The sequence below is a fragment of the Penaeus monodon genome, chromosome 4 (genome assembly GCF_015228065.2).
Source record: "Penaeus monodon isolate SGIC_2016 chromosome 4, NSTDA_Pmon_1, whole genome shotgun sequence".
In the NCBI taxonomy this organism is placed as follows: Eukaryota; Metazoa; Arthropoda; class Malacostraca; order Decapoda; family Penaeidae; genus Penaeus; species Penaeus monodon.
The window spans coordinates 38,119,310-38,129,949 of NC_051389.1; the positions used below are offsets into that span (position 1 = coordinate 38,119,310).

General features: G+C 41.9%; 1 protein-coding gene across 1 annotated transcript in view; it reads left to right on the plus strand.

The window, feature by feature from the left end:
• The window catches only part of LOC119572550 (chondroitin sulfate N-acetylgalactosaminyltransferase 1-like), a 61,322-nt gene that overhangs the window by 24,672 nt on the left and 26,010 nt on the right, over positions 1-10,640 (plus strand). The window contains exon 10 of the mRNA XM_037919653.1: positions 2,966-2,970. Within this exon, the coding sequence (XP_037775581.1) occupies positions 2,966-2,970 (5 nt within the window). The remainder of the gene's footprint in view (positions 1-2,965; positions 2,971-10,640) is intronic.

The window sequence follows — 10,640 nt, forward strand, 5'->3', positions numbered from 1 at the left end:
TTTCACTGCTCTTTAGGCAGTTCCTCGCATCCTGCTGCTTCCTTTAGTGAGCTACTTGTCAGGACTTCTTTGCTTCGGAAATGTTTCTACACTGTTAACTCTGGTTGACTTCCATAATCTCGTCGTAAAGTACCAGGCATCTTATACTCCTAGACCATGGCCATATGTATAGTCTGTGAGCCTGCTTGATTTATGGCACTGATAAGTCTGGCTTCAAGCACTTCCAGGTTTTCACTCTGGGGTTCATTGTTTCTAAGACAATGGGCAAAGGCATTCTGAAAGGCTTACCAGTTGGTCTTGTCTGTTTTCCATCTTGGATTTGCTTGTGGCATTTGGGCTGGTCCAGCGTCCATGAGGGTAGTAACAGTGCCATAATTGTCACTTGTGACAGTCTCATCGACACACCATCTAATTCTCTCCACCAGAGCTGCAGTGGCCAAGGTGAGGTCTAGGACCCCTCCTTTGACATGCGTTGGTTCTTGCTTATTGAGAAGAGCGATCTCGGGGTAAGTCTCAAACACATTGGCTATGTGATGGCCTGCCGCATCAGGTGTCCTGCAAGGAGCCAGGATGGGGTGGTGTGCATTGAAGTCTCCCTATGATCACTTGGTCTTGTGCTGCAGTAGCACAGACCTGACTGATATCTAAGCTCCTACAGCCTGGCTTGCTGTACACATTGTACAGCTTGAGGGGGCCTCCAGTCAAGTGAATCTCAACAGCAAGAGATTCAACATCCTCTCCACAGTGCAGTGCATTGGCTATTGTGGAGCAAGGGATTGTTGCTCTGACCAGGGTGATCAAGCCTCTTTTCCATCTATGCTTGGCAGCATGAGAAGTGAACAGTCCCTTTTATTAATGTCTCCTTGAGCATGATAATGTCAATGTTCCTTGATTGCATGGAGGATGGCATTCTTTGTATTGAAGCCACAGATGTTCCATTGTAGTATGCTTAGATTGTGTGTCATGATGTTACTTGTTGGTAGTTACATCAAAGACGTCTTTATATTCGCTTTCAGTTTCAGTTGTGTCAGAGTCTGACAACTCCATTGTGAAGTCCTCGCTGGTTGAGGGATCTTCATCTATTTTGGGGCTATTTGTTAGGCTAGCCATGGAACCACTGAGAGGTGGAGAGCCTCTGGTAGCTCTGACTTTTGTGAGTTTGGCTTTTCTCACTTCAGGCTTTGTCTGTGTATCTTTTCTCTTTGCTGACATTACCTGGGTAAGGTCAGCTTGTTCTGGCACTATCTGCACAAGTTCAGCCTGTTTTGGCTCTGCCTTTGAGGGCGTGGCCAGGATTGGAGTGGGGAGGGGAGTCTCGTCTGAGGGTGACAGCGGGGCTGCTTTGGCTTTGTTCAGCTTCCTTTCAGGATTGCAACAATCTGCGACCGTGACTGCCTTCTCCACCTCCTCTCTCGATCTCCCCAAAGCTTTTGCTACTGCAGTGAACACAGCACTCAACAGGAGAATCATATCTTCCTCATCAAAGAGGAGATTATCATCTCTTGGGGAGGCTTCTGTAGTGTTCTTTCAGCCTTTATTTCTGTGGTTCTTTTTTTGCAATTTAGAAATGGTCAGAAACTCCTCTTTATTGAAGATATCCGGTGTCATCTGTGGAGGGACTTCCTTCCTCTTAGGAGATCGGAAGTCTTTTCTCTTTTGTTCTGTCCTCCAGACATGGGTGCCTGGGGAGTAGTAATAAAGTCTAGTCGCCTTTCAAAAACTTCTTGTCGCCTAAGAGCCGCCTCTTTCCTGGCAGAGCAGGCCAGGCTCCAGGCATGATGCCTCTTGGCACAGTTGGGACATTTGGCTCTTGTGTCCTTTGGCACACCTCGGTGTTGTGTGCCTTGCTACAGACACCATATTTAGACTTGGCCTTGCAGATAGCCTGGTGGTGACCGTATTTTTGGCACTTAAAGCACCGAAGTGGCTCTGGTACATATGTTCTTAGGCTGAAGGAGCCAGTTCCCCAGATCAAAGGTAGTGATTGGGGCTCCTTTCAAGGTCATCAGGACTTGCCTGGTTGGGCTTTTCCTTTTCAACATTCGGGAAGCGTCCACAACCTGTGGGTGTGATGTGATTAGATCCACATCATATGATAGTGAGAAGCCAAGTAGCACCATCTTGACTCTCCTATCATCGGGATTCAGTGGCGAGAGACACTCTTTCCTCCCATCATTAAGTTCCTTGGTATCCTGCAGGAAATTCAGGGTAGCTTGGTTTTTGGGCATAATAATCATACCCTGGTCTCTGGCAACCTGGTTTGACAACCAGATTTTTCGCTACATCTCCAATGCTCTTACCAGTTGGTAGGCATTGTCGAAGTCTTCAGGTTTAGGGGGAACCTTAAAAACTGTGGGAAACGCCTAGCCTGAGTCATTTCAGGCTGCCCTTCTGGATTAAATTCTGAGCTACGGTTGTGGGAGCAGCAGCTGTTTCGGCTGGTTCAGCTTGTGCTCCCATCTCGGTCAGGGAGGGGTACTCAGAGGTCTCCCTGATTTGGGTGCTGGTCTGGAGAGGCCAGCACGAGAGTCCATCTGCTGGGCAATCTCATGGACAGACATGCTTTTGGCTGATGTCGTGTCCATTTTAGCAGCGGCAATAGAGTCAATCTCTAGTTTGCATTTTCTCTTGCCACTAGAAGCCATGTATGGATCCAGAGTGACTGCCGTAATCTGGGCCTTGTACAGTTCGTCAACATTTATATCTATTTGTTGTGGGGGGATTGTAGGAGTATTTGCCATAAAATAAGCAGTTCTTTCATTCTCCCACGCCCCAACCACCACCGAGTCCAACAAGTGGAAGCTGTATGTTAGAACTAATGCCTACCAGCCACAGGGGTGGTGAGAGGATGTACACAGCCAATGGCCGTTGTACCGCCATTCATGGGACCAGTGTGAGTGCCAACAGCGACATTGACTGCTTGAACCTAGCCTCCCGAAGGAGACCAGCTGACTGATCTAACCAGGCCAAGATCAAACCACCCATCTTGCTGGAATAAGGGACCAAAGAGGCGTGTTGCTAGCCGCAGGGCGTACTCGTGGACGACGGCATCGCTCAACCTCCAGGACTCCCGTCTCCACAGTGCACAGGGCTGCCACGCACGGCAAGCACATGGGTAGGTTTGAACCCCTGGAGAGAGACTAGAGTGGATGCCCTTCCACTTACAAGATAGGCGTCATTGTTTGGAACCCTTCCTTCCTCCCTCTCCAGTGAAACAGTCACCCAAAGGCTGTATCACCTCTCAGAGGGAGCTCTAGTCCTTCCAGTGGCACAACCGGTGGATGTGTGCTGGGAAGCGGTTTCACAGAGCGAAGAGCGAGAGGTTGCGTGATGCCTCCGTTGCGGGGATGCGGGAGGTTGCGGTGTCGAGTGCATCTTAAGGTGTGGTTACACTGGCCATCGATTCATGAAATCTAATCATTTTGAGTGGGATTTGCCCACCGATTGGTTCATTCCACTGTTTTTTTGCCTACTCGTCTGAAGCGATGGGCAACCCGTCAATGCATGGATGTTCCAGTGGAAAAGTCATACTCGTTGAGAGTCTATAGTATACATCGCATTAGTCTAATTATATATTTATGCATTATAATTAATATATATATAAATAAATTACAATTATTAATTATAATTGTAAATTATCATATATATACTTATATTAATTATTATTTAAAAAAAAGAAGAAAATCAATGCAATATATCTTATATCCTCATTTGACGGACGAACATAAACAAGCGCGCATATTTTTCGAAGAGGAAGAACGTCTTCTCGTCATATTTCTGTAAAGAATGTGGAATTCGGAAGCAACTACCTCTCTTTTAGAGAAAGTACGCCAAGAAAATGTCCTTTGGAATATAAAACATCCATATTACCACAAGAGGGACTGCGGACACGATTTGTTTTGATGCTGCGATCCAGTGGACTCAGCTGGTGGTTCTTTTCGTAGTGTAACCAAAACGGATGGGCGGGTGGGTTCCAAGTCACTGATATCGTTGGATTCCAACGAAATAGTTGGTCAGTCTAACCGTACCTTTACACCATCAATATCATTATTATCATCATTACTATTATTATTATTATTGTCGCTGTTGTTGTTGTTGTTGTTATTATTCCTATTGTTATTGTTGTTATTATTATTATCATTTTTATTATTATTATTATTGTCGCTGTTGTTGTTGTTGTTGTCGTTGTTGTTGTTATTGCTATTGTTATTATTATTGTTGTTATTATTATTATCATTATTATTATTATTATTATTATTATTATTATTATTTCATCATTATCATTATCATTATCATCCATTATCATTATCATTATCATTATCATTATCATCATTATCATTATTATCATTGTTGTTATTATAATTATTATTTTATTATTATTATTATTATTATTATTATTATTATTATTATTATTATCATCATCACCATTAATAATAGTAATGATAATAATAATATTATTATTATTATTATTATGATTAGTGTCAGTATTATCATCATCATTAATGTTATCATCATCAAAACGAGAGAGAGAGAAACACACACACACACACACACACACACACACACCCCACACACACACACACACACACACACATATAATATATATATATCTAAAATATATATATATATAATAAATATATATATTATAAAAATATATATACACACATATATATATATATATATATTATATATATATATATAATATATAATATACATATATATATATATATATATATATATATATATATAATATATATTATATATATTTTATATATTTATACTATTATATATATATATATATATATATGTATATATATATATATTAATATATATTAAATATTTGTTATATATATATTTATAATATATATATATATATATCATATATATATATATATTAATATATGTGTGTTGTGTTTGTGTGTTGTGTGTGTGGTGTTGTGTGTGTGTGTTGTGTGTTTCTCTCTCTCTCGTTTTTTAGATGATAAAATTATGAGATGATAAAACTGACACTAATCATAATATAAAAATAATAATTTATTTTATCATTACTAATTATTAATGGGATGATAATAATAATTAAAAAAATAATAAAAAATAATAATAATAATATAAAAATAAAATAATAATAATAATAATAACAACAATGATAATAATTGATGAAAAGATAAAATAATGACAATAATTTTAAATTTTTGATAAAAGATAAATAAAGTAAAATAATGTTTATAATAATGAGGGTAGGTTCAACAACAACAGCAACAACCCCAATAATGAAAAGATAATGAAAAGATAATGAAAAGATAATGAAAAGATAATGAAAAGATAATGAAAAGATAATGAAAAATGATTTATTGTAATGATAATGATATGAAAATGAAATGATAATGATAAAGATGATAATGATAATGATAAAGAAATGATAATGATATTGATAATAATAAAATAATATAATAATGTAAAATAATATAATAAAAAAATAATAATAAAATAATAATTAAAAAAATAATAATAAAAATAATAATGATAAAAATAATAACAACAATAAAAAATAACAATAGCAAAAACAAACAACGACAAAAACAAACCAGCGACAAAAAAATAAAAATAAAAATGATAATTTAAAAATTTAAAAAAAATAACAATAGGGAAAAATAAAAAACAACAACAACAGCGCAATAAAAATAAAAATGTAATATAATAAAATGAATTGTGGTGAAGGGAGGGTTTGACTGCCAACTTTTCGTTGGAACCAACGTATCATGCTTGGAACCCACCCGCCCATCCGTTTTGGGGGCACTACGAAAAGAACCCCCAGCTGAGTCCACTGGTCGCAGCATCAAAAAAAATCGTGTCCGCAGTCCCTCTTGTGGTAATATGGATGTTTTATATTCCAAAGGACATTTTCTTGGCGTACTTTCTCTAAAAGAGAGGTAGTTGCTTCCGAATTCCACATTCTTTACAGAAATATGACGAGAAGACGTTCTTCCTCTTCGAAAAATATGCGCGCTTGTTTATGTTCGTCCGTCAAATGAGGATATAAGATATATTGCATTGATTTTCTTCTTTTTTTTAATAATAAAATAAAAGTATATTTTAATAATTTACAATTATAATTAATAATTGTAATTTATTTATATATATATTAATTATAATGCATAAATATATAATTAGACTAATGCGATGTATACTATAGACTCTCAACGAGTATGACTTTTCCACTGGAACATCCATGCATTGACGGGTTGCCCATCGCTTCAGACGAGTAGGCAAAATAACAGTGGAATGAACCAATCGGTGGGCAAATCCCACTCAAAATGATTAGATTTCATGAATCGATGGCCAGTGTAACCACACCTTAAGATGCACTCGACACCGCAACCTCCCGCATCCCCGCAACGGAGGCATCACGCAACCTCTCGCTCTTCGCTCTGTGAAACCGCTTCCCAGCACACATCCACCGGTTGTGCCACTGGAAGGACTAGAGCTCCCTCTGAGAGGTGATACAGCCTTTGGGTGACTGTTTCACTGGAGAGGGAGGAAAGGAAAGGGGGTTCCCAAAAAATGACGCCTTCTTGTAAGTGGAAGGGCACCCTCGGTTCCTCCGGGGGGTTAAAACCACCCATTCCTTGCCTGCTGCACCCTGTGCACTGTGGAGACGGGAGTCCTGGGGTTGAGCGTGCCGTCTTCCCACAGTACGCCCTGCGGCTAGCAACACCCTTTTTGGTCCCTTATTCAGAAAGATGGGTGTTTTGTTTTGGGCCCCGGGGTTAGATCGTCAGCTGGTCTCCTTCGGGAGGCTAGGTTCAAGCAGTCAAGTCGTGTTGGCACTCCACGGCCCCATAAAGGGCGGTACAACGGCCTTGGGCTGTGTCATCCTCTCACCACCCCTGGGGCTGGGGCATTTTTCTAACTACACTTCCCTTGTTGGACCGGTGGGGGTTTGGGGGCGTGGGAAATAAAAAACTGCTTATTTTATGGAAAATACTCCTACAATACCCCCAAACAAATAGATATAAATTTTAGAACTGTACAAGGCCGACTTGGCAGCACTCTGGATCCATCAGGTTTTCTAGTGGAAAGAAAAAATGCAAACTAGAGTTTGACTCTATTGGCTGCAAAAAGGGACACGACTCGCCAAAAGCAGTCTGCCCATGAGATTCCCCAGCAGAGGGACTCTCGTGCGGGCCCTCCGACCACACCAAACAGGGAACCTCTATACCCCTCCCGACCGAGAGGGGGGAAAAAAGCTAAACCACCAAAACAGCTGCTGCCCCCAAAACCCGTAGCTCAAAATTTTAAATCCAGGGGCGGCCTGAAATGACCCAGGCTAGGCTTTCCCACAGTTTAAGGTTCCCCCTAAAACCTGAAACTTCGACAATGCCTCCCAAATGGTAAAACTTTGGGAGATTGCAAAAAATCTGGTTGTCAAACAGGTTGGGCCGAGACCGGTATGTTATTACCCCAAAAACCCAAAGCTACCCTAAATTTCCTGCAGGAAAAACCAAGGAATTAATTGGGAAAAAAGAGTGTCTTCCCACTGAACCCGATGATGGGAGAGTCAAGATGGTGCTATTTGGCTTCTCACTATCATTGTTTTGGTCAAATACATCACACCCACGGGTTGGGACGTTTCCCGAATTTTGAAAAAAAAAACCCCAAACCAGCAATTCCTATGCCCTTTTGAAGGGCCCCAATCACACCTTTGATCGGGTAACGGGCTCCTTGCCTAAAAACCATTTTACCAAGCCACTTCGGTCTTTAAGTGCCAAAATAGGGTCACCACCAGGCTATCTGAAAGGGCCAATCTAAATTTTGGTGTCTGAAAGCAAGCACCAACCCCGAGTGTGCCAAAGGGCCCAAGGCCAAATGTCCCAAATGTGCCAAAAGGGGATCATGCCTGGAGCCTGGCCTGCTCTGCCAGAAAAAGGCGGCTCTTAGGGGACAAAAGTTTTTTAAAAGGGGATAGACTTTATTACTCTCCCCACACCCTGTCTGGGGGGCAAACAAAAGAGAAAAACTTCCTCTCCTAAAAGGGAAAGGAAATCCCCCCACGATGACCCGGATATTTCAAAAAAGAGGATTTTTTTGACCCTTTCTAAATTGAAAAAAAGAACCCAGAAATAAGGTGAAAAAACACTACGAACCCCCCAAGAAGATACTCCTCTTTGATGAGGAAGATATGATTCTCCTGTTGAGTGTTTTGTTCACTGCAGTAGCAAAAACTTTGGGGGAACGGAGAGGAGGTGGGGAAGGAGTCACGGGCGCAATTGTTGAACCTGAAAGGGAACTGAAAAAGCCCCAAAACACCCCGCTCTCACCCTCCAGACTCCCCTCCCCACTCCAACCTGGCCCCGCCCCCAAAGGCAGAGCCAAACAGGGTAACTTTGCAGATAGTGCCAGAAAAGCTGACCTTACCCAGGGAAAGTCAGCAAAGAGAAAAGATACCAAAACAAAGCCTGAAGTGAGAAAAACCAAACTCCAAAAATCGAGCTACCAGGGCCCTCCCCTCTCAGTGGTTCCTGGCTGCCTAACAAAAAAACCCCAAAATAGATGAAGTCCCTCAACCCCCGGGACTTTTCAAAGGAGTTGTCAGACCTGACACAAATGAAATGAAAGCGAATATAAAAACCTTTGTGTAACTACCACCAAATAACTCATGACCCCACAAACTGCATACACAATGGAACATCTTTGGGTTCAATACAAAAGCCCTCCTCCATGCATCAAGGGAAAATTTTCTTTTCATGCTCAAGGGGACTTAATAAAGGGGCTGTTCACTTCTCAGCTGCCAAGCATAGATGGAAAAGGGCTTGATCACCCTGGTCAAGCAACATCCCTTGTTCCCATAGCCAATGCACTGCATGTGGGAGGATGTTGAAACTCTTGCTGTTTTAGATTCACTTGACTGGAGGCCCCCCCGCTGTACTGTGTCGAAACCAGCTGTAGGAGCTTAGTATCAGTCGGTCTGTGCTACTGCGCGCAGCCAATGATCTAGGGGAGACTTCAAAGCACACCACCCCATCCCGGGTCCCTGCAGGACCCTGAAAGCGGCAGTCCATCAATAGCCAAATGTTTGAACTTACCCCGGATCGTCTTTCAAAAACCAGAACCAACGATTCAAGGAGGGTCCTAACCTCACCTTGGCCACTTTCAGCTCTGGTGGAGAGAATTAGATGGTGTGTCGATGAGACTGTCACAAGTGACAATTATGGCACTGTTACTACCCTCATGGACGCTGGACCAGCCCAAATGCCACAAGCAAATCCAAGATGGAAAACAGACAAGACCAACTGGTAAGCCTTTCAGAATGCCTTTGCCCATTGTCTTAGAAACAATGAACCCCAGAGTGAAAACCTGGAAGTGCTTGAAGCCAGACTTATCAGTGCCATAAATCAAGCTGGCTCACAGACTATACATATGGCCATGGTCTAGGAGTTATTAAGATGCCTGGTACTTTAACGACGAGATTATGGAAGTCAACCACAGAGTTAACATGTGTAGAAAACATTTCCGAAAGCAAAGAAGCCTGACAAGCTAGCTCACCTAAAGGAAGCAGCCAGGGATGCCGAGGAAACTGCCATAAGAGTCAGGCAGGAAAAGTGGCTGGAATGGTGTGAGTTCTCTGACGGCCAAACCACCCTTACAGAGCTGTGGCAATGGGTTAGGCAAGCTACTAGCTGCTCAGCCCCGAGGAGCACACACCATGATTGATTGATTGATTATTTAAATTTATCTGCTGCGTCAACAGCTATTGTCTTTAGCGGCAAATTACTTGTTAAATAAAAATATTAACTTTAAAAATCTATCAATAAATATCTTACAAATAACAACAAAGAGATTAAAAACCAAAGCATAAATATTATGCTTTAAGTGTAGAAAATTATTGCATAAACATTATGCATAATTAAATTTTATTGAAAATATTAGTCTCCCTAAGGAAACTAATAAGACCCTCTATGTCACAATCCTCCCCCAATACATTTTTCAGTGTATATGGGGGAGACAAGTACATACATCTTTGGTCTGAGAATGTTGCACATCTTCCCACTACATGTGCGATCGTTAATGGCTCTTGGCATCCCTCACAAAGTGCTTCACTTTTAGCCATCTTCGGCCCATGAGTCAGTCTTGTGTGCCCGATTCTTAGTCTTGTTAATGCAACTTCCACTTTTCGGTTGGGATGGATGCTTGTCACCCAACTGCCAAGGTCATCTCTAATCTCTCGCAGTTTGTTTCTGGAGGTATGCCTCCATTGTTCCTTCCATTTATCGCAAAGACAACTCCTGATGCTCCCCCCTAATGGTCCCAATGATCTGGTGAGCCGGACCAGAGGGCTACCCATACTGGAGGGGTCACCAGTGAGGGATGAGACAAAATGGCTTCTTGGTGCACCAAGGCCTATGAGAGGGGATGGTGCACCCACCCCTGGTTCATTCCATCTTGGACCAGGGAGAACTCTCCCACGTGTCTTTGCCGTGCGTGGCATCCCGTATTACCAGGAGACAGGAGTCCTGGAGGTTGAGCGATGCTGCACGCTGCGCCATGCAGCTAGCAACACACCTCTTTGGTCATTTATTCTGGTTAGACGGGTGGCTTGATCAAGGCCCGGTCAAGTCAACGGCTGGTCAAATAGGTGGGTA